Below are 23,607 nucleotides of genomic sequence, written 5' to 3'. Positions count from 1 at the left end.
CAGAAATTGCTAACTTCCACGCAGGCTATCAGGCCTCAGGCTGCGTAGGCCATTGTATTGACTAATTTATGCACGCCCCTGCAACGACGTTGAAACACACCGGCTGGCCTGCATTCGACTGGCCACCCACCCCATCACCACCCACAAACTGCACTTCCTGTCAATCACTCTGCGATGGGTCTGCATAGCCACTGTGATTGCAGTCCCAAACGCAATGGCTAGTTCACGCACTGCAATGATTTCACAGTACGTGACAATCGGCCGAATCAGGCCCAAAGTCCATCTGAAGAACCCAACTGTTGCCTCCTGGGGTCTCCAGACCTCGTTTAACATAGTAGATGTTCATGACTGGGCTACCAGAAAAGGACAAAACACGTACAGTATGGCTTTCATGGAAGTGTAGCCAGGAGGAAACTCCTGCTCTCCAACAAAAACTCCAAGACTACTGGAACAATATCCTTTGAACTGACCAGGCCAAACTGTTTTTCCTTTACGTACGAAACCAGACTGGCAAAACCCAAATACAGCAGCACATCTCCACAAGAACCTTTATATCAGTAGTCAAGGATAATGGTCGAGATGCTGGAGGGACAATAAGAGCTGGACCTCAGTAATTGCCCTGAAATGTCAGTGAACTGAAGCAGTGTGGTGAGGAGGAGAGGTCCATTATTCTAGTTATAGCTGCAAAAGGTTGTCCTGAGAGCTACTGAACTGTGCTGTGTACCTGTGTTGTCACACAACCCTTATTTGTCACGAGAGGGCTGAATGATTGCTGATGATGCCGTTACATTTAAATCTAGAGATGTGAAAAAGTCTATGTAGTATATGATATATAAGTATAACTATAGTGTAGAGGGCGTAACTTTTGTATGCTGCAGTATCCTAGCGTGGTGGCCCATGCTGTAGAAGATTGAGGTGACCTCCATCCTTCTCCCTCTCTCAGCTTCTGTACACCCTGACATTCTGGCTCCTGCTGCGTCAGTTTGTCACCGAGCAGCTGCTTAAACGGAAGAAGGTGACAGCCGCTCTGGTGGAGGTGACGGTCCCGGAGTCTGGTGAGTACAGTGCATATCTCTCTGTGGCAGCAGCCCAGCCACTGTGATCTATAGCTTGGCTAAATCCGCAGACTCTGTCACCACAGGTCAGCCCACAGAGAAGAATCTGTTGAAGCGTCTTGGGGACCATGTGATGAGCTTCTATGCCAAATACTGGATATATGTCTGCGGAGGCATGTTCATAGTTGTCAGCTTTGCTGGGCACCTTGTGATGTACAAAATCGTCTATATGTTCCTCTTCCTTCTCTGCCTGGTCATCTTCCAGGTGAGTCTATGGGCACTGCGGTCGTGGGTGTCAGGACTACATCGACATGGTGCAAAGTAACAATGTAACTATAGCATAGACACAGGTGAAAATTGTATATAAATTCCATCTTCATCCAACATTCTCTAATTTACATAAGATAGTAAATCTGGCTGCCCCCGGATGTCTCCACTAGCAGGCGTGTTTCATCCATCACAGAATCCAGCCACAAAATACATTTGTATTATATTCTATACTATTAGCGAAGTTCGCTGCTGTTATGGTTTACGGTAAAATAAATAAATAAAAGTCCAATATTAATTGACAGTGACACTAAAATTTAATTTTGAAAGCAATGATAGGAACAATCCCTTATGACACATAAAATAATCAGTAATATTATCATTTTATTTTCTTTGTAGGTGTATTATGCCCTCTGGAGAAAGCTTCTGAACTTTTTCTGGTGGCTGGTGGTGGCTTACACAATGCTGGTCCTCATCGCCATCTACACCTTCCAGTTTGAAGATTTTCCCATGTATTGGAGGAACCTAACGTCCTTCACAGACGAGCAGTAGGTGTCCCCCAGTCTGACAGAGAGTAGGCTCTTCTGTTCTGTGATCCCAGAGGATATCCTTGTCTCTCCCCCTTATCTATAGTCTTCTGCTCAACCTTCTCCGTCTCCTCTAGGTTGGGCGCTATAGGGCTTGAGCAGTTCAGCGTGTCCGAGCTATTCACCAGTATCCTGATCCCGGGCTTCTTCCTCCTGGCATGTATCCTTCAACTCCATTACTTCCACCGACCCTTCATGCACATCACGGACCTGGCGCGAGCATCATCTCTGGGCTGTACCCCATACAAGAGCAGGTCAGTTGTGCACTGGGCAGGAAGCTGGGTAGGACTATGGTACATACTTTCATGGCTGGCTGTCATGTGGGTTAGTACAAACTGGGACATGTCCACATTTTTTTATGTATTTCCACTGTTTTAGGATTCCAGGATCTCTATCAGATAAGTTTCTGTATAAAAGTAACATTGCGTGCTCAGACTGCATGGATAATGTTATTTTTGGCTTTTCCTGTTGTAACTCTTTATCTATTTGGAAACACTTTAGACTCCTACAATATCAAACGTTTCTGTATAATAACTTCAAAAATAAGCAGTTTGGTTGCAGCTATTTAATTATTATGCCACGCCAAGTGACTTATTCATGTAACACGCCTGCACACAGGGACAGCCTGCTGGTACATCTACATGACTGTTAAGTATTCGTAGAAGCCCTTCTTAATATAAGGAGGCGGGCAGTCCTTCCTCTCCGTATTATCAGTGTACAAGTGGCGCTGTACACCAAAATATAAAAAAACATCATTAAAAACAAAAATCTCCGCTGTCGCCATCCTACAAAGGGACAAAACTTCGGCCGCACTTGTACAGGGAAAAATGTAGAACCTCACCCGTATGCAGCGTTGACCGCACTGCCCGTGTCCATACACTAGGTTTCATAACCATCATCGCTATTAGTGCCTACACAAACCCTGTCCTTGGCACAAGAGACAGGCGCATCTCTGGTTTGCAGTTTTGCCGACATAACTTCACTAAATTTCTATGTGTGAATTCCTTGTTGCCCCACCCAGTTGCTCCCCTTCGGCCAAAAGTGGACACTATATTGCCCATAGTCATGTTCATTCTGCTCCGGTGAATGCTCATTGCTAAAAACTAAGATCAGTCTGCAAAACGTCATTTTTATGTATTATGCAATACAGTATAGTAGTGGAGTAGGAATGCAACATCTCTGTAACCGAATCCAATTTTGTTGTTATGTTTGTTTGCTAGTAGTGAGGCAAAGGAGGAGGAGGAGGTGGCAGCAGCAGCGATGTCTGGTCCTGGCAGTGAAGGAGAAGAGGAGGAAGAGTGTGCAGAAGATGGAGGTCAGGATTATAACATTGTATTTTTATTATTTAAAGTACAGTTGCCGTCCATTTAATCCCAGTGTGCATGGTGCATTGTCCTCCATCTATCTCCACCAAGCACGGTATAGCAATATCACACACAGTATACTTACAGTCCATCTAGTCCCACATCGCACTGCAAAGTTGCCTTCAATCTAGTCCCATTGCACATACATTTGCCCAACATCTAGCCCCATTCTACACTATACATTTGCCCCCCCATCTAGTCCCATTGCACATAGAACAGTTGCCCTCCCATCTAGTCCCATTGCACATACAGTTGCCCTCCATCTAGTCCCATTGCACATACAGTTGCCCTCCATCTAGTCCCATTGCACATACAGTTGCCCCCCATCTAGCCCCATTCCACACTATACATTTGCCCTCCATCTAGTCCCATTGCAGTTTCCTTCTATTTAATTTCATTGTTCAAGTTACAGTTGCCCCCCATCTTGTTCCGTCCCGTGTGGTATGTTTGCACTCCATCTAGTCCTATCAAGCACGGTACAGCTACATCACACAGCACACTGACAGTCCTTATAGTCCCCCAGCTCACGGCACAGTTGCCCTTCACCTAGTTCTATTGAAAGCTGTACAATTGCCCTCCATCTAGTCCCATCCTCCACGGTACAGGTACACTGTACAACACAAACATTACAGTTACAGTCCATCTGGTCCCATCATGCCCAGTACAGTTAATTGCTGTCCCTTTAGTGAGCAGAGCTAGTGTATGCTTGGTAGCAAGTTGATTCTATTGTTTTCATTTTTTTCTTATGCCCATCCTCTTGAATCCCAGTCACTCTCAGCAAGTGGGACTTGGTCGCTCAACGTCTCACCGTCCTTTTCTATAAATTCTCTGAGCTCCTGCACAGATTACAGGTCTTTCTGTGGCGGATCATGGAGTTGCATGTGATGAAGCTCGTGGCTCTGTATAATGTTTGGGTGGCCCTTCAGGAGGTGAGTGGAACTGCAGTAACCAATACTTAAAATCATGTAACTAAGGCGAGTGTGTATGTGTGTGTATATGTATATATATATATATTTCACTATTGAATGTCAAACATAATGCAGTAACATTACTACAGCACATCTATTACTAATAGAGGCTAATTCTGTGGGACTAAAGTGGAAGTCCAAACTCTGTCCTCAAGGACCTTTATCATGTTTTCCAGATCTCCTAGTTGGTACATCTGTATTGTCATTACTAACTGGCCTTCTAACATGAACTGTTAGGGACCTTGAGTGTATGTTCACCACTGACTATGAGTACAGAGCAGTGATTGGCTGGTCTCGGGGTAATACAACTTTCTGTCTCACATTCATGTTCCCTCATCCTTCTAAGGTGTCCCTGATGAATTTCCTCTTTGTGATTCTGTGGGCGTTTGCCATCCCATTTCCCCGCTTCCACCACATGGCTTCCTGTCTTTGTACCATCTGGACCTCCGTTATCATTGTCATTAAGATGCTGTACCAGCTTACCATAGTCATCCCGCAGACCTACTCTGTGAACTGCACACAGGTGAGTTGAAGATAAAAAAAATATATATATGTCATATTGTTTTACTATGTTTTTCATTAAAGGACTACAAGATATAACTATGTATGTGTAGATGATGCATTTTAAGCCTGGTTAGGCAAGTAACAAACTTAGAGACATTGTGGGTCATTCACAACAGGACATCACTGTGTACAGTATATCTGGGTCGTTTACAGAGGCTGCACCTGAATTTGCAATGGTAACTTATGCACGGCGCACCAGTTGTGCTTTGTATAATGAGTGCCTTTCCTGGCTTCCATTTAGGTTTAACTTTTGTGTTATTTGAATTCTTAAATAGATTGTTATAAAAGTGCGATATTTGGGGCTGATCTGATCGGGTGTAGTAGGTATTACCGCCAGCCGCGATTCAAATCCCGGCAGCGGAAGCCCGGCAGAGGTGAAGATTCCGACTGCTAATTAGGTGAATATCGCTAACCTAATTCCCTACCCTAACCACCCCAACCCCCCTTCCCGGCAGCCTAAACCCCAGCCTAACCTCCACCCGGGGTTACCTAACCCCCCCTTCCCCTAGCCTAAGCCTAACCGTCCCAGGGTCCTAAGTCCCCCCAGGAGCCCTAAAACCCCCCTGCGGCGTCCGTGCCCGGCTTACCTTAGTTTGGTATGCCGGGCGTCTGTCTCCTGGCGTAGGTTTAATGACAGGCGTCGGGATTTCGACGTCTGTCATTAGTACTTTGCCGGGATTAGACAGTCGGGAAGCCGGCGGTTGGCATTTAGACAGTCAGCTTCCTGACTACATCCCATCTGCCCCTGGGATTTTTGTCAATTCCTTAAGGCAAAATTGCTCCAGCTCCTGCATGTTGGATAGTTTCCGCTTGTGAACAGCAATCTTCAAGTCTGACCACAGATTCTCAATTGGATTGAGATCTGGGCTTTGTTAGGCCATTCCAACACATTTAAATGTTTCCCCTTAAACCACTCGAGTGTTGCTTGAGCAGTATGATTCGGGTCATTGTCCTGCTGGAAGGTGAACCTCCATCCCAGTCTCAAATCACAGGCAAACTGAAACAGGTTTTGCTCATGAATATCCCTGTATCTAGCATCATCCATCTTTCCCTCGACTCAAATCAATTACCCAGTCCCTGCTGCTGAAAAAATCCCCACAGCATGATGCTGCTACCGCCATGTTTTACTGTGGGGATGGTGTTCTTGGGGTGATGGGATGTGTTGGGTTTGCGCCAGACATAGTGTTTTCCTTGGTGGGCCAAAAAGTTAAATTTTAGTTTCATCTGACCAGAGCAACTTCCTCCATACATTTGGGGAGTCGTCCACATGCCTTTTGACAAACTCAAATTGTGTCTTCTTATTTTTATCACTAAGTAATGGCTTTTTATGGCCACTCTTCCATAAAGCCCAGCTCTATGGAGTGTGCGGCTTATTGTCGTCACATGCACAGATACACCAGTCACTGCTGTGGAACTCTGCAGTTCCTTCAGGGTTACCTTTGATCTCTGTGCTGCCTCTCTGATTAATGCCCTCCTTGCCCGGTCTGTTAGTATTGGTGGGCAGCCCTCTCTTGGCAGGTTTGTTGTGGTACCATGTTCTTTCTATTTGATGATGATGGATTTGATGGTGCTCCGGGGGATCATCAAAGATTTGGATATGTTTTTATAACCCACCCCAGAATTGTACTTCTCAACAACTTTGTCCCTGACTTGTTTGGAGAATTCTCTTGGTCTTCATGGTGTGATGCCTCTTGCTTAGTGGTGTTGCAGCCTCTGGGACCTTTCAGAAAAGGTGTGTTTATACTGACAGATCATGTGACACTTAGATTTCACACAGGTGGACTTCATTTCACTAATTTGTGACTTCTGAAGGTAATTGGTTGCACCAGAACTTTTGAGGGGCTTCATAGCAAAAGGGGTGATTACATATGCACATGCCAATTTTCTGAATTTTATTTATAAAGATTCTTTTTTATACATATTTTTTTCTCATTTCACTTCACCAAATTAGACTATTTTGTGTAGATCATCACATAAAATTAAGATAAATAACAAACAAACAAAAAAAAGATTGTAATGTAACAAAAATGGTAAAAAGTCAAGAGGGTGAACGCTTTAGCAAGGCACTGAAAAAATAAATAAATAAATAAATATATATTTATATTGCAGTTTGGGCAACGCCTTAAAATTGATTCCTAGTTATACCTGCTTGTAGCTCTTTTTAGTGGTTTTGTACAGAGTGAAATATTGAACTATTAAAACCTATGATGATTAGAATGTTATTCCTAGAGATTCCTGCTCTCCTCACAGCTCAGAACTTCTGTTTCCCTTACATAACCGTTTCCATCAGAAGCCGAAGTGGGAGAGATCCAGTGTCAGACCTACAGGATCCAGCACTATAGAACCTAAACCGTATTCCTTCGCTTATCTCTTCAAATAATTTAAGTCCTGGCCTGGTATGCCAAAAACCATATTAGAACTAAACATTCAAAGAATCAACACACATACATTTCTCCGTAGGCATGGAAAATACATCCCTTCTGGACTTCACAATGCAGAAATTGTAGAAGCGAATTATCTTAAGACAATTTATTGATGGTGATCAGGAAATCTTTGTTACATGACCTTGAGCTTCTTTCTTTGAAGACTCTCCTAAAACTCATCATACTTGTGAGCGCCTCCTTTTAACGGTTTCTCTGTGTTCTCAGCCTCTTTCCAACGGTACCAACCTTCTGGAAGAAGAGATCCTGAACTCAACCTTGTACCGGGCACCGGTCGATCCTGCCAATTGGTTTGGGTTCCGCAAAGGTTATCCCAACTTGGGCTACATTCAGGTATGAAGGAGTCAACACTTTCTGATGAAGATCACTGTGACTGAAACATTGGCTCTGTCTGAAAATCCCAAGCAGAGATTTAATTTACTGCCATTTATTATGGCATTTGTGAAGTTGCTTGAAAAATTAAATTTATTTATTTATTTTAAATGTCAATTTGTATTCTTTGCACTAAATACATAAACGAAATTTTTGAATTCATCAATTTATATGAATATCTACAAAAATGTAATTTAATTTTGAATGCGTGCAGTTAGAGTAAATGTCCTGGTCTTTGCTTTGTTTCTTTAGAATCACTTGCAGGTCCTTGTTCTTCTGGTGTTTGAGGCCATAGTTTACCGGCACCAAACATATTATCGCAGGCGTTACCAGCTGGAGATTCCCTGCAATCAGACAGTGTTCCCAGAGGTTTGGCGCCAACATCTCGATCAAGGTCTGCTCAGCTGCATCAAATATTTCATCAACTATTTCTTCTATAAGTTTGGGCTGGAGGTGAGTGTTGCGCTGCAAGGTATATTCACAAGGTTAAGAATCCTCACAGATTGTTCAGAATTTGTGTTCTTCTCCTCAAACTTAATCACTTTGGCAGCAAGATATGTTGCAGCTGTAATGAGAATTTCTACTTCAGGGTCCATAGGGTATCCACAGGATACCTTGGGGGTATAGGTGTGACGTCAGTCGTAGGGCACCAAAGAGTTAAGCTTTCAGCCTCCCAGGATGCACTAGGTCCCCCTCCTATACCCCGCCCCCGGGCCAAGGCACCTCAGTTTAGTTTGGTGCCCGGCCGGAGTCGGGTGCACCTGTTGGAGTGGGGGCTAGAAGAGCCCCTGAAGCTTTTTCTTCATGCAGCTGTGGCTGCACATCTGGATGAACAGCATGGACTGTCAGTCCTGACGTCCATGCTGTCTTCCCTACACCCCGCCGGTACCAGAACGCCGGTACTGATCCGGGGATGCTGGTGGGCGTCTGGGGTCACAGCTAGCGGTGACCCCAGATGCTCCGGACCATGGCCGGATTCAAGGGGGACAGAGGTAAGCAGCGGGGTCCCGCGGTGTGTCCCCGCTGATCACATGGTCCTAAGTCCCCAGGCAGGGGGCTCCCTGGGGACTGGCTGCAGCGTGGAGCCAGGCGACCAACCTGCGCTTCCACTACCCCCTGGGACAGCGGACCGCAGCAGAGCGGTAGCGCTGCGGCGTCCCAGGGGTTAAATGCATGCCAGGGGAGCGCGCCTTCCCTGTCTCACAGCCGGCGCCTCCCCCGCTGCACACAGCCCTCTCTGCACTGTGCTGACTGGTCCTGTGTCAGCGCTCCTCCCCCAGGCCAGCTTCTCTCTGCTCCTCGGCGGCCATCTTCTCTGCAACGCATGGTGAACGCTGCTGGAAGTCTGGAAGGAAGCATCGTGGTCTGGGTCCCCCCGCATACCTCTCCTCCGCTGTGGCTCAGGTCTGTGTATGCAGCGCTGTGTCCTACCAGGCCCTGTGTCTGTGTAGTTGAGTGATCAGCGCTGTTAGTGCAGGAATTGTTATTTCTCTGCATTGTATGTGACTGTGCTAGCGCTGCCTGTAACTTTTCTTCTCTAAACTGTCAGCTTTATTACTGTCCCTGTTCTTTCTGCTAAAGCCCTTGCGGTGCGGTGCTGCAGGGTGGTCTCTCGCCTATTTAATACTTAATTGGTGAGAGAGGTCACATACGTGGTGCCATCATGTCTGAAAGTGATTTTCCCCTCCGGCTACAGTGTACCACGTGCAAAGTACCGTTAGCGGAGGGGGAGGGTAGCGCGGAGGGCCTTTGCCGGCAGTGTTTGTCCATGGCGCGGCCTATTACGGTTACAGCACCGGTACAGGAGCCGCCCTGGGCTTGTTTCGCTCAGGCGTTAACAGCTTTAGTGGGCCAGTTAGCTCCGCAGCCCGCGTTTACTCCGATGGGTTTGTCCCAGCAGTCTGTGGTGTCGTCACCCATGCAGGGGTTCCCACGACAATTGGTGGTACCCCACAGTCTCCCTATTTCCCCGCTCCCGGGTTCTCAGGAGCCAGCGTGGGTTAACTCCCTGACGAGTTCTGTACAGCACTTGTCGGATGTGTTGCAAGGGGAGTCTGTGATGCGGCCTCATAAAAGGCCGGTGCCGTCTCTGTCCGCTCCTTATGAGGATGACGAAGGGACGTCTGATGATGGGGAGATTCTGGATCCTTACGATCAGGAACCTTTCCATACTAAGGACGCTGATGCTAAGTCCAAAGTATATATTCCTGGACTTATTCGGGCGGTCCGCACAGCCTTGGTGATTGAGGACGAAGTTCCCCCAGCGGCTAAATCTAAGTATGCCTTTTTCAAAGATGTGAAGGGCGATGCCACAGTCTTTCCTCTTTCGGGTCAGTTGGTGGACCATTTAGAGGAGGCGTGGAAACAACCTGGCAAAAGATACCAGCCGCAGAGACGCCTGGCGGTGGCTTATCCGTTCGCGGATAATTATTTTGCTAAGTGTGAATCCCCTCCACAGGTGGATTCTCACGTGACCCGTCTTGTCCGTAGTGCCACATTGCCGATGCCATCCATGTCCTCCCTTAAGGATGCTACGGACCGCAAGGTAGAAATCTGCCTGAAGTCCGCTTATTCCCTTGCAGGGGGGGCAGCACGGCCGGCTATGGCCATTTGCTGGGTTGCCAGAGCGATGGAGCGCTGGGCGGATTCATTAGAGGCTTCTTTTGAATCCGACTGTCCGGCCGAACAGGCGGAGTTGATTGGCAATCTCCGTGATTCGGCCACCTACATCAACGAGGCGGCTCTAGACATTAGTACTCTGGTGTCTAGAATTTCTTCAGCAGCGGTAGCTGCTCGTCGCACCTTGTGGCTGCGATCCTGGAAGGCGGACGCAGATCCAAGAAAGGTCTGGAAGCGTTGCCGTTTACCGGAGAAGTTCTCTTCGGTCCGGATCTGGATAAGATTGTGGCCACGCTGGCGGCAGCCAAATCTGCTTGTCTCCCGTCGGCCGCTGCTCCTTCTGGTTCTGGACCATCGTCCTTTCGGTCATCTAGGGCCCAGGGCAGGCCCAAACCACAGTCGTTTCCTCGACAGGCTGGCCCTAAGAAATCGGTCAAGCCCCGGAAACAGGCATGGAGTACCAGACGTCCGGCCCCTAAGCCAGATGACAAGCCTGCGGCCTGACGGTCCGGGTCTCCCCTTGGGGGATCCCAGGGTGGGAGGCCGCCTGCTGCAGTTCTCCCGGTGTTGGTCGTTCACTACGACAGACACTTGGGTTCTGGAGGTGGTCTCTCACGGGTACGCCCTCTCCTTCCGGCACAGACCCCCGGCTCGATTCTTCACCACGGGTCTACCATCAGACCGGAACAAGGCTACGGAGCTGCGGAAGGTATTGCACACTATGCTCCAGGCTGGAGTTATAGTGCCTGTTCCATTCTCCCAGAGGGGCCAGGGTTTCTATTCAAATCTATTTTTGGTACAGAAACCCAATGGGTCATATCGTCCGATTCTCAACCTCAAAGCACTCAACAAGTCTTTGCGGGTCCCGAAGTTTCGGATGGAGACCCTACGGTCCATCATTCTGGCGCTGGAACCTGGGGACTACATGGTGTCATTGGACATACAGGACGCTATGGCGGTCATGGCGGCTTCTCTGCGGCTGCAAGGAGTCCGCATGTTGCCGTACTTGGACGACCTGTTATTGGTGGCAGGATCTCCAGAGCTCCTGTTACACCACTTGGACCTGACCATTGCACTGCTGCAACGGCACGGCTGGCTAATCAACTGGCAGAAGTACACTCTAATCCCGTCTCGGAGGATTCTGCATCTTGGAGCCTTATTGGACTCGGGACAGCAAAGGATCTTCGTGACGGAGGACAAGATCTCTGCTTTACAGTCAAGGGTGCGCAGTTGTCTGCACAGCCGCCGGGTGTCCTTACACTCGGCGATGAGGTTACTGGGCTCCATGGTGTCGGTGTTCGACATGGTGGAATACGCCCAGTTTCACTCCAGACCTCTGCAGCACCTGATCCTGTCCAAGTGGAACGGGCTGCCTCAGTCTCTGAAGTTCCAGACGATTGTGCTCACCCCGGAGGTTCGCCTGTCCCTTGCGTGGTGGTTAAAGACGACCCACCTCAACAAGGGACGTCCGTTCTGGGTTCCAAATTGGGTCCTGTTGACAACGGACGCCAGTCTTCGGGGCTGGGGAGCAGTTTCGGGTCCACACTTGTTCCAGGGCAGGTGGACACCGACAGAAGCGGAGCTTCCAATAAATATCTTGGAACTCCGTGCGGTCTTCAATGCTCTCCTGCAGGCACAGCGGTTTCTCCAGGGTCACCCGGTGCAGGTCCAGTCGGACAATGCTACCACCGTGGCCTACATAAACAGGCAAGGAGGAACTCGCAGTCGGGCGGCTCTCGTAGAGGTCTCTCGGATCCTGGTTTGGGCGGAGCGCAATCTTCCGGCCATATCAGCGGTCTTCATCCCGGGAGTGCTAAATTGGGAGGCGGACTTTCTAAGTGGCCAGGACGTTCATCCAGGGGAATGGTCCCTGCACCCGGACGTTTTTCAACTACTGGTGGACAGGTGGGGTCTTCCAGAAATCGACCTCATGGCGTCCCGGCACAACAACAAGTTGCCGGTGTACGGGTCTCGCACAAGAGACGAAGGGGCGTCTCTGGTGGATGCTCTGTCCGTCCGGTGGACGTTCAGGTTCGCATACCTGTTCCCTCCGGTCTCCCTTCTTCCACGGGTAATCCGGAAATTCAAACAGGAAGGAGGGACGCTCCTGTTGATAGCTCCCGCGTGGCCCAGACGGCACTGGTTCTCAGACCTTCAGGGTCTGTCCGTGGACAGTCCTCTGCGGTTGCCGCTACGACCGGACCTTCTGTCTCAGGGTCCTTGTCTTCACCCGGACCTGACTCGGCTGTCTTTGGCGGTGTGGCTGTTGAGACGGCCATGCTGAGGTCCTGGGGGTTTTCCAGCTCTGTGGTGCGTACCATGTTACGAGCTCGGAAACCGTCTTCCGCGAGGATATACCATCGCGTGTGGCATACGTTCTTCCAGTGGTGTCGACCGAGAGGTTATGCACCGCGGGAGTTTCGTCTGTCTCGGATTCTCGCCTTCCTGCAAGCGGGACTAGATCATGGGCTTCGCCTTGCTTCTTTGAAGGTACAGGTTTCGGCCCTATCTGTCTGGTTTCACCGTAGGATTGCTACAATCCCGGATGTGCGCACCTTTATGCAAGGTGTTCTCCGTATTCAGCCGCCCTTTGTTCCACCTGTGGCGCCTTGGGATTTGGCTGTGGTCCTGAGGGCTCTCCAAGGACCGCCGTTTGAACCACTGGGCTCAGTGGATATTAAATGGCTAACAGCTAAGACTGTTTTCCTTCTGGCCGTTGCTTCAGCCAGACGTGTTTCTGAGTTAGGGGCTCTTTCTTGTAGACCCCCTTTCTTGGTTTTTCATGGGAACAGGGCAGTGCTCCGCACTCGGCCCGAGTTTCTTCCCAAAGTTGTTTCCCAGTTTCATGTTAACGAGGAAATAGTTGTTCCGGCCTTTAACTCACCGGGTCTTTCCGTGGGTGAGGCCTCTTTGGATGTTGTGCGGGCCTTAAGGACTTATGTTGACCGCACTTCTTTGTTTAGGAAGTCGGACGCTTTGTTGTCCTCTATGGCTTCTGTAAAAAGGGTTGGCCTGCTTCAAAGCAAACTTTGGCAGCCTGGATCCGTATGGCTATTTCTGAAGCTTATCTTCATGAAGGCCTACCGGTCCCTCCTTCTCTGAAGGCTCATTCCACTAGGTCTGTGGGTCCTTCGTGGGCAGCTCGACGTGGTGCCTCGGCAGTTCAGATCTGCAAGGCTGCTACGTGGTCTTCTGTCCATACCTTCGTGAGGTATTACAGGTTTGACACCTTCGCCTCTCAGGATGCTTCCTTCGGGCGGCGGATTCTCCTTTCTGCACAGGAGCGTCCCCACCCTTAAAGGATACTGCTTTGGGACATCTCCAAGGTATCCTGTGGATACCCTATGGACCCTGAAGTAGAAAATATGAGATATGGTAAGAACTTACCCTTGTTATCTCTATTTCTACGAAGTCCATAGGGTTCCACAGGACTCCCGCCCTGTCGCACCTGTGCTGCAGATGGGCTTTGCTCTGGTCACCGGTTTTCCGTCTCCCTCTGGTGAGAATGTGATTCTTGTATGTGTCCAGATCTTTGTTCTCTCTCTTCCTTCTCCTCCTCCGGCCTATGGCTTGGTAACTAACTGAGGTGCCTTGGCCCGGGGGCGGGGTATAGGAGGGGGACCTAGTGCATCCTGGGAGGCTGAAAGCTTAACTCTTTGGTGCCCTGCGACTGACGTCACACCTATACCCCAAGGTATCCTGTGGAACCCTATGGACTTCGTAGAAATAGAGATAACAAGGGTAAGTTCTTACCATATCTCATATTATATTGCCCAAAAGGGAATTAAAATATAGTCAAATTTGTTTTATTTTTTGAAAAACATAGCTTTATTTCTTCTTTAGGGTCCATAGGGCTCCACAGAGGAGGCAATGGGGTGTAGGCGGGACCTGGAGGCCGAACACCAACAGCAAAGCTTTTCAATCCCAGGATGCTCCGGTCCTTCCCCCTATACCCCGCACCCAGCCTGTGGGCAACTCAGTTTCGTTGGTGTCCGGCAGGAGCTGGATCACTGTTTTAACAGTGGGCTGCTATTAAGCAACCCGCAGCCCAAGCTTACTTTTATGATTTCATTTTATTTTTATTTATCCTCTATGAGCAGCAGCACGAGACAGTCCATGGGACGTCTGCAATGCTGCTCCATCACCCCTCCGCGGTGCCGTGACACCAGCCCTAGGCTAGGTACTCTTGGCGGGTCTCTGTGGGGGAACTAGCCAACAGAGGCTCCCTGGACCCCAGACTGCAGCCTGGAACAAGGACAGGTAAGGTGGAATCCCACTCGGGGGGGATCCGCGTATATGTGCAGTCTTACCTCCGGTCTTGGAAGACAGACCGGAGGCACTGACGTCGACACCAGTTCGTCCGGGACTCCACTAAACCAGCAGGGCATAAATACTACTGGTGCAGGGCATTTTGTAGGGCCAGGGGACCCGGTGGTTGCAGTCAGCATAGGGGACAAGGCGCTCTCCCTGCGGCCCCTCCCCCAGCTCAGGGCGCCATTCCACTGCGGTCTTGCTGCGTCTTGAGCTGCTCCTCTGTCACCCTCCGCCTCCTCTGAGAGTCACGGCAGCCATTTTCTGCATTGAGGTCTCTGGGAACGCTGGGTCCAGTCTCCCTGTATACCTCTCCCAAGGGCCAGGTTATACAGCGCTATAGCCTACCAGCCACCGCGGTAGTTGATTTTAGTGCCCACTGCAGTTATATTGTATAACCTGCATTGTATGTGACTTATGCTAGTGCTGCTGTCTGTGTTCTTTTCATATGATTGTCAGCTTATACCTTTTCCTTTCTTTTGATATAACCCTGGCATACTGAGGTATAAGGGGTTCATTGTACCTCACATCTCCATATATTTGTGAGGGCTATAACATACTACATTTTGCTGTTGCGCACTGCACTGCGCTATGCCATATTGCACATTCATCTGGGTTGCTTGCTGCACTGTGTCCGATTGTGGATTTCATTATTCTTGCGGCAACAATGACAAGCAGCCCGCTCCCCCCACTCTGGTGTCTTGTAAGTCCTGCTCAGCAGGCTTAACTTCAGAGAACTTCATTCAGGATGGTCTATGTGCATCTTGTTATACTGCCCCAGGCCCATCAGCCCCGATGTCCTCTCCTCAGGATCCACCCTGGGCTACCTTTTCACAGGTGCTGGCCAAAATTGCGGACCATACAGCTGTCCCTGTGGTTAGTTCCCCCTGTTGGATGGACACAGCATGTACTCCCTGCAAATCGGGTAGACGTACTTTCTACTTCAGTGCAGAGTCCGGCGGCTACCTCCTACAGCCATTGAGCAAATGCTGCAAAAAGAGATCCTTACCTAGTAAATCTACTAAGCGTGTTGTGTTATCTTCCCAGTCCACCCAGCTATCAGATTCTGATTTATCATCTGGGGAGGCAGAAGATGCAGACCTCTCTCACTCTGACTCTCCCACGGGAAATGAGGAGCCCCCCTCTAAATTAAATATACCTGCACTTGTAAGAGCTGTAAAATCTATTCTTCAAATAGAAGAGACAGAACCTGCTCTTAAGGCAAAACAGCCATCGCTTAAATGCCAAAAATTAATTTTACCAGCATTTCCTCACTCTGATCATATGAGTGAGGCGTGGGATATGCCCACTAAAAGATTTCAGCTGGCTAAGTGTTTAAGCTCCTTTTACCCTCTTCTCGCTACTGATTGCACGAAAGGGCAAGTTCCCCCAGCAGTGGATTCCCGCGTGACACGATTTGTCAAGAATGCTACCTTGCCTATCCATACTGCAACCACCTTGAAGGAGACTACGGATAGAAGGATGGAAGCTTGTCTAAAATCTATATACTCTCTTACAGGAGCTATTACTCGTCCTGCTAGGGCTTCGGCCTGGGTAGCTAAGGCCATTGAGAGTTGGGCAGAGGCCCTAGAAGAGTCATTTCCCTCTGATGCTTCGAGGAAACAGCTGTCCTACATCTCACATTAGAGATGCAGCTTCCTATTTGGGTGAAGCAGCTATGGATACGGCTCTCCTAGCCTCCAAAGCATCTGCCACTTCTGTAGTAGCCCGCCGTATTGTTTGGCTCCGCTCATGGAAGGCAGATGCGGACTATAAAAAGGCTTTGAAGTCTCTGCCTTATTCATATCCTGTTTGGTCCAGAATTTGCCAAAATTGTGACTACCTTAGCAGCCTCCAAGACTGCTTTCCTGCCCTCTGCATATAATGCAAAGCCCCGTAAGTCATCCTTTCGGTCCATTTCTCCACAAGGAAAAGCTAAAAGCCAGTCCTTTTCAAGGCATCAGGCATCAACTAAGACTTCTAGCAGACCTGGGCCACTAGACGTCCACCTACCAAATCTGAGCATAAACCCTCAGTCTGACAAGGCGGGCCTGTGCCGACTTCTTAAATTCACCCAGCTCTGGCATCAGACCACAACAGACGCCTGGGTAAAAGAAGTGGTCTCACAGATATGCTCTATCCTTCCTGAGGCGATCCCCCACAGCAATTGTTTTGCACAGGTGTTCCATCGGACCCAAGCATGGCCCTACTGATCCAAATGGCCATTCAGTCCTTCTCTCAGGAGTAATTATTCTGGTCCCCTCAGCACAGCGAGGGAAGGGCTATTAATCTCTACCCTTTTCTTAGTTCAGAAACCCAACGGGTCTTATTTGCCTATTTTCAACCTCAAGCCTCTGAACAAGTTTATCAGGGTGCCCAGGTTTCACATGGAAACCCTCCGCTCTATAATTCTGGCTATGGAGCCTGGGGACTTTATGGTGTCTCTGGACATTCAAGATGCTTACCTACAAGTACATATAGCGCCTTCTCATCAACAATATCTCCGGGTTGCTATACTACAGAAACATTACCAATTTCATGCTCTGCCCTTCGACGGCTCCTCGGGTCTTTACCAAGATCATGGCAGTTATGGCGGCCTATCTTTGGCGTCAAGGGATTAGACTGCGCCCATATTTAGACGACCTCTTGCTGTTGGCCAGCTCTCCAGAAGTTCTTCACCGCCATCTACAAATAACCATTACCTTTCTACAAACGCACGGTTGGCTGATCAACTGGAAAAAGTCTTCCTTAACACCATCTCAAAGAATGGTACATCTGGGAGCCCTCCTGGATTCTCAGTTTCAGAGAATTATCCTAACACCAGACAAAATCTCTGTATTGCAACAACAGGTACACAGACTACTACACAGTCGCCGAGTGTCTATTCACTCTGCAATGCAGACTCTGGTGTCCACCTTCGACATGGTGGAGTTCGCTTCGTTTCACTCCATGCCTCATCTGCTCAGATCGCAGATGAGTCTCTCCCCAGAGGTTCGCCTGTCTCTAGCCTGGTGGCTACAGATGTCCCACTTGAACAAGGGACGCCCCTTTTGGATCCTGGACTGGGTACTCCTTACCACGGATGCAAGCCTCCGAGGATGGGGGGCGGTGACCGTCCAGCACTCCTTCCAGGGCCACTGGACTCAGGCTGAGGCGGTCTTACCAATCAACGTCCTGGAAATCCGAGCCATCTACAGAGCTCTCACTGTGGCTCAGGATATTCTTTGGAGCAGGCCAGCACAAGTACAATCCGACAACGCCATGGCAGTGGCCTACCTCAATCACCAGGGAGGTACTCGAAGTCGAGCAGCAATGGCAGAAGTTTCCCGCATTCTCACATGAACCAAACGCCATCTCCCAGCCATATCCGCAGTGTTCATCCCAGGAATTCTCAATTGTGAGGCTGATTTCCTAAGCCGCCACGACGTGCATGCAGGAGAGGTCTCTACATCCAGAAGTCTTTCAACTTCTAGTGGACAATGAGGCCTACCAGATGTGGATCTCATGGCCTCAAGACACAACTACAAACTTCCAGTGTATGGAGCCAGGACAAGGGACCCCAGCGTGGCCTTCGTGGACACATTATCTGTGAAGTGGACCTTCCATTTGGCGTACCTCTTCCCTCCAATATCCCTTCTTCCTCGAGTTTTTCGGAAGTTCAAACAGAAAGGGGGCACAGTCCTTTTGGTAGCTCCGGCTTGCCCCAGACGATTACTTCGACCTTCAAAGTCTCTCCATAGACGTTCCTCTACGACCAGACCTGTTGTCTCAGGGTTCCTGTCTACATCCAAACCTGGCCCGCCTGTCTTTAACGGCTTGGCTTTTGAGACATCCCTCCTAAGGTCTATGGGATTTTCTTGCTCTGTGGACCAGACCATGATCAGAGCTTGTAAACTGGCCTCTGTCAGGATTTATTACAGTGTAGGGCATACATATTTCCAGTGGTGTGCCCCTAGAAACTATGACCCTCAGGTTTTTAAGGTTTCCAGAGTACTTGCCTTTCTTCAGGCTGGATTGGATCTCTGGTTCCGTGTAGCATCTCTGAAAGTCTACGTCTTTGTTCTGTCCATCTGGTTCCAGCGCAGAATTACTCCTGTACCGGATGTTCACACCTTCCTACGTATACAACCTCCCTTTGTCCCTCCTGTGGGTCTGTGGGATTTGTCAGTGGTTCTCCACGCACTTTAGAAACCTCCATTTGAACCCTTGGAATCAGTGGATGTCAAGTGGCTCACTGCGAAGACTTTTTCTTCTGACTATAGTATCTACCCGTAGGGTTTAGGGGCGCTTTCATGTCGCTCCCCCTTTTTAATCTTTCTTCAGGACAGGGCTGTTCTTAGAACGTGCCCGGGCTTCTTTCCCAAAGTGTTTTTTCTCGTTTCCACATTAATGAGGAAATTGTGGTTCAAGGATTTCAATCACCAGACCTCTTGGCAGGTGAGGCCTCTTTGGATGTGGTCCGCACTAGTTCCATCAGGAAATCAGATTCCCTCCATCTCATATGGATTCCATAAGAAGGAATGGCCAGCTAACAAACAGACTCTGGCCAGATGGATTTGAATGACTATCTCACAGGCTTATACACAGACTGGCCTTCCTGTGCCAGGTACAATATCTGCTCATTCTACTCGCTCTGTGGGTCCCTTGTGGGCAGCCCAGAGTGGCGCCTCTGCTGAACAACTGTGCAAGGCGGCTACGTTGTCTTCTGGCCCTGATTCAGAGCCGGACACTGACAGAGCGCTCGTTCGGAATCAGGGCCAGGCTATTTTTTTTTTTTTTTAGAGCGGCCTCCTGGCCGCTCGCATAGCTGTGGGTGACCACCCAAAGCTATAGCGAGCGGCAAGGAAGCTGGTCGCGATGGTCAAAACCATCGCGACCATCAGGCTTGTGACGAGACCCTTGTGGTAGGGTCTCGTTGCCGTAAGCCCCAGAGAGATTTCGGCTCAAACAGAGCCGAAATCTCTCCCACCGACATCACTCGTGATGTCAGTGGGGCTGGCCCCAAACGGAGGCGTTCACATGGGAACGCCTCTGTTTGGGCAGCCACTCCCCGGCCCGCCCACCAAAGGGGGCGTGCTGTCACTCAACATCGACCCCTTTGGTACGAGACCTGGAGCAACAGCTTGCCCGTCGCTATCCGGGTCTCGCGCATGGGCACGATGGAGCCGGCTCCGTCGTGTGCATGCGCACTGGTCCACCATCGACCCGGTTGCGAGTGCACAATGCTCGCGACCAGGTCAGAATCAGGCCCTCTGTCCACATTTTTCTTGGGTTCTATGCCTTTGCTACATTTGCCTCTCAGGATGCTTCCTTCGGGCGCAGGGTCCTCCTCTCAGCTCAGTAGCATTCCCGCACGTGAACAATTTCTTTGGGACATCCCCATTGTCTCTCCTGTGGAGCCCTATGGATCCTGTAGAAGAAAAGGAGTTATGGTAAAATTTACCCTTGTTAACTATCTTTCTTCGAAGTCCATAGGGTCCACAGGGCACCCGCCCTGACGCACCTGGCTTCTATGGGTTTCCTCTCTTGGTCACTTTTTTTCTTTCTCTGTGTGAGAGTGTGATTATTCAGTGTACCAGTCTTCCTTCTCTCCTATCCTGCTCCTGCCTTGGGCTTGTTGACAAAACTGAGTTGCCCTCAGGTTGTGGGCAGGGTATAGGGGGAAGGGCTGGAGCATCCTGGTATTGAAAAGCTTGGCTGTTGGTGTCCGGTCCTCCAGGTCTCACCTACACCCCATTTCTCCCTGTGGACTCTATGGACTTCGAAGAAAGAGAGTTAACAAGGGTAAGTTTTACCATAACACTCCTTTTTAACATGTCTCCCCTTTTACCATGATTACTGTACCATTTGATGCATAATTACGCATTGCCGCATAGTAAGTGATATCCGGTGCAGCTACGAGTATTTTCTGAGAACAATGTGATGTCTTTCATAAAGTTGTATCGTCCAATCGCATCTCTCTCTTCTGATGACCTCAGATCTGTTTGCTGCTGACTGTGAATGTGATTGGCCAGCGAATGAACTTCATGGTGATCTTCCATGGCTGCTGGCTGATTGTCATCCTGACTCGACGGCAGAGAGTGAAGATCGCCAAACTGTGGCCCAAGTACTGTGTGTTTCTGGTCTTGTTCCTGCTCTGGCAGTATCTGCTGTGCCTGGGAATGCCTCCCGTGCTCTGCATAGGTAGGTCCTCTCTGCTGTGCCTCAGGCTGCCGTACATTTCAGAGGTCAGTCCGTGAGCTGAGGATTTGACCTGTCCCCTATCCCTCTCTGACAGATTATCCCTGGAGGTGGTACAGATTTGTTCCTGTTAACTCTGCTCTGATTAAGTGGCTGTATCTCCCTGACTACTTCATGCCTCCTAAAGCCACCAACCTCATCTGTAAGTGGGCGTGGATCGTATGAAAACAAAACCACAACTCTGTTTTCTGCTTTGTGTCCAGAAAGATTTTTAAGACTTTTTTTTTTTTATTGCAAATTTACGCCTTCAGTTTCTAAAATACAATTGCTAATTTTAATACGTAATGGCCTTTTCATGATCATGACCGTCTAGATGGCGCTGGTACGGTGCATGGGAAATTGTAAGGTTTTTATTGGGTGCATATTACCCCTCCAGCTATTTTATTTTCTAACTCCTGTACAAAAAGATTAAAGAAAAGACAGGGAGACCAGTCACTGTTAGCCAGGTGTTTTTATTCTCATGATTGTAAGATGCTTAGTACCTATTGTAAAGTTAAGAACACAATGCACTTATCTCTGAGGACTACTTATTGTACAACTGGTTGCAGGCATTTTGACAAAGGGCCTGGATTTAGAGATGTAGGCAATAATGATATTAATCGCAGATCGAGCGATTGTTCGCCATTGCGCATGCATGTTAGCCGCACTGCATATGCGCAACGATTGTTTAGCGACTACGCTTGCACAGAGGAGTTAATCGCAAAGTGAGTGACAGGTAGTCAGCATTTGGGTTAGGTAACTGGGAGTGGCTTGGCAAACGCAGGAGTGTCTGACCGTTTAAATGGCGTTTCATGGGCGTGCATAAATTAGCCATTGCCATCTCCATCGCAGCATGAGTGCTCTCTGCGTGTCAGGGGAGACTGTGTTTGAGAGCGGTCATACTTACCACCTATGCTGCATGGCTGGCCAATCTGCGTTGATTTTACCAATGTTTACGCTATTGCATGAGGTCGGACGGATGTGGGAAGGCAGCAGTGGGTGTCCTTATGCTTGGGTATGCTTTGGAAACGGCATATTTTCACGATTGCAATCCGGATGTAATGGCCGCTGCGATTGCATTAGTGTACATTTCTAAAGCAGGCCAGTCAGGTCCCATGCTGTCCCATGTCCTTTCTGTGTATCTCTGCTCCTTCAATGCCCTTCTTACAGCCATTGCAATAATCTGTAAATCATTCTTCTATCCGCAGATGACATTTTACTGCTGCTCTCTGTGTCCCAGCAGTGGAAGGTGTTCGCTAATGAGAAAAAGGAGGAATGGTATACTGTAGCGGGGGAAAACACAGAGCAGATAGAATTCCCTGGTAGCAGGCCCATCCTGGTCCCGAACTTCATCAACTGTCGGTGAGTCCTCTCTTCCTGCCCTGACCTCTCTCTCTTCCTGCCCTGACCTCTCTCTCTTCCTGCCCTGACCTCTCTCTCTTCCTGCCCTGACCTCTCTCTCTTCCTGCCTTAACCTCTCTCTCTCTTCCTGCCCTGACCTCTCTCTCTCTCTTCCTGCCCTGACCTCTCTCTCTCTCTTCCTGCCCTGACCTCTCTCTCTCTTCCTGCCCTGACCCCTCTCTCTCTCTTCCTGCCCTGACCCCTCTCTCTCTCTTCCTGCCCTGACCTCTCTCTCTCTCTCTCTCTCTCTCTCTCTTCCTGCCCTGACCTCTCTCTCTCTTCCTGCCCTGACCTCTCTCTCTCTCTCTTCCTGCCCTGACCTCTCTCTCTCTCTCTCTTCCTGCCCTGACCTCTCTCTCTCTCTCTCTCTCTCTTCCTGCCCTGACCTCTCTCACTGTCCTGACCCCTCTCACTACCCTGAACTTTGCAGTAGGGCATTTGGTGCACTCTGATCAATTGAAACATTGGAGGACCTTTCTAATAACTCTAGACATATACTGGCCGATGCAAAGTTAAACACAGGTCCGTTTTGCAGAAGCACATTCTCCTCAGCTTAGCATATGGGTGTTCGCATATAGGCGAAGTTCAGCGAGGACATGTAAACAGGATTGTAGGCTATGGAGCATTGTACGTATACAGCGATGGATGCACCTGTTTTTTTTAGACTGATGTTTAACCAGGAATAGAGCTGGTGGACGCGCGCACTCATAATGATGGTGGCTATGAAACCAAGCATATGGATAGGGGTATAGATGAGTACGCAGGTGAATATCCACAATTTACTCTGTGCACGCAATGCAGGTGTAATTATGGCCTGACTTACGTTTTGCTCTGCACAGACCCCTACAAGGACTAGAAAAGGAGCATAAATAATAGTGCCCAACATGCAACACACTTACAATTCAAAAAGTATTTTTTTTCCCCCCTCTTTGTAACTTTTTAAAATAATCTTGCTTAAAGTTGGTGTGACTTGGGCGGAGCTTCAGCTTGAGACTTGAGAAACAAAATGTAATGTTTAGGTCAGTGGTTTCCAAACTTTGTTGAACCACGGCACCCTAGAGTATCAGCATAGTTTTCACGCACCCCTAAGCCAAAAGTTTGTTATTGAGAAATTCATTAAGAAATGTATTAAAGTGCAGTAATTGTGCTGACCTGTCATCCTTAGGCTCAGTTATGTGGTGGGGGACAGGTTTGCACGTCTGTTTGTCCACATATTTACATTACATTGACCATAAATAATTTGATTTGATGCTGGATCACCAACCTGAGGCACCCCTGCAAGTGTCCCGGGGCACCCCAGGGTGCCACGGCGCACAGTTTGGGAACCACTGGTTTAGGAGACTGTTTGACCTTTTCAAGCTCCCAAAAAACACCTAACATCACTGATAGACCTGCTGTCAGACTGGTGCAGGATGACTTCAGCAACATCTGTAGAAGCG

The 23,607-nt window shown here is 49.0% G+C and overlaps 1 protein-coding gene across 3 annotated transcripts in view; it reads left to right on the top strand.

The window, feature by feature from the left end:
• The window catches only part of PIEZO1 (piezo type mechanosensitive ion channel component 1 (Er blood group)), a 280,589-nt gene that overhangs the window by 177,085 nt on the left and 79,897 nt on the right, over positions 1-23,607 (top strand). For 2 of the 3 annotated variants that reach the window (XM_088447335.1, XM_088447337.1), the window contains exons 13-24: positions 944-1,055; positions 1,142-1,320; positions 1,722-1,870; positions 1,987-2,163; positions 3,130-3,224; positions 4,042-4,202; positions 4,588-4,764; positions 7,454-7,579; positions 7,871-8,071; positions 20,527-20,731; positions 20,826-20,930; positions 21,976-22,129. In XM_088447335.1, coding sequence (XP_088303461.1) covers positions 944-1,055; positions 1,142-1,320; positions 1,722-1,870; positions 1,987-2,163; positions 3,130-3,224; positions 4,042-4,202; positions 4,588-4,764; positions 7,454-7,579; positions 7,871-8,071; positions 20,527-20,731; positions 20,826-20,930; positions 21,976-22,129 — 1,841 coding nt within the window. The remainder of the gene's footprint in view (positions 1-943; positions 1,056-1,141; positions 1,321-1,721; positions 1,871-1,986; positions 2,164-3,129; positions 3,225-4,041; positions 4,203-4,587; positions 4,765-7,453; positions 7,580-7,870; positions 8,072-20,526; positions 20,732-20,825; positions 20,931-21,975; positions 22,130-23,607) is intronic. The other variant, XM_088447336.1, reaches the window with a different exon arrangement.

The sequence above is a fragment of the Taudactylus pleione genome, unplaced genomic scaffold, assembly GCF_031769625.1.
Source record: "Taudactylus pleione unplaced genomic scaffold, aTauple2 ptg000430l, whole genome shotgun sequence".
NCBI classification, from domain to species: domain Eukaryota; kingdom Metazoa; phylum Chordata; class Amphibia; order Anura; family Myobatrachidae; genus Taudactylus; species Taudactylus pleione.
The sequence above is the reverse complement of the archived record's forward strand: the minus strand, read 5'-3'. Positions and strand labels throughout refer to the sequence as shown.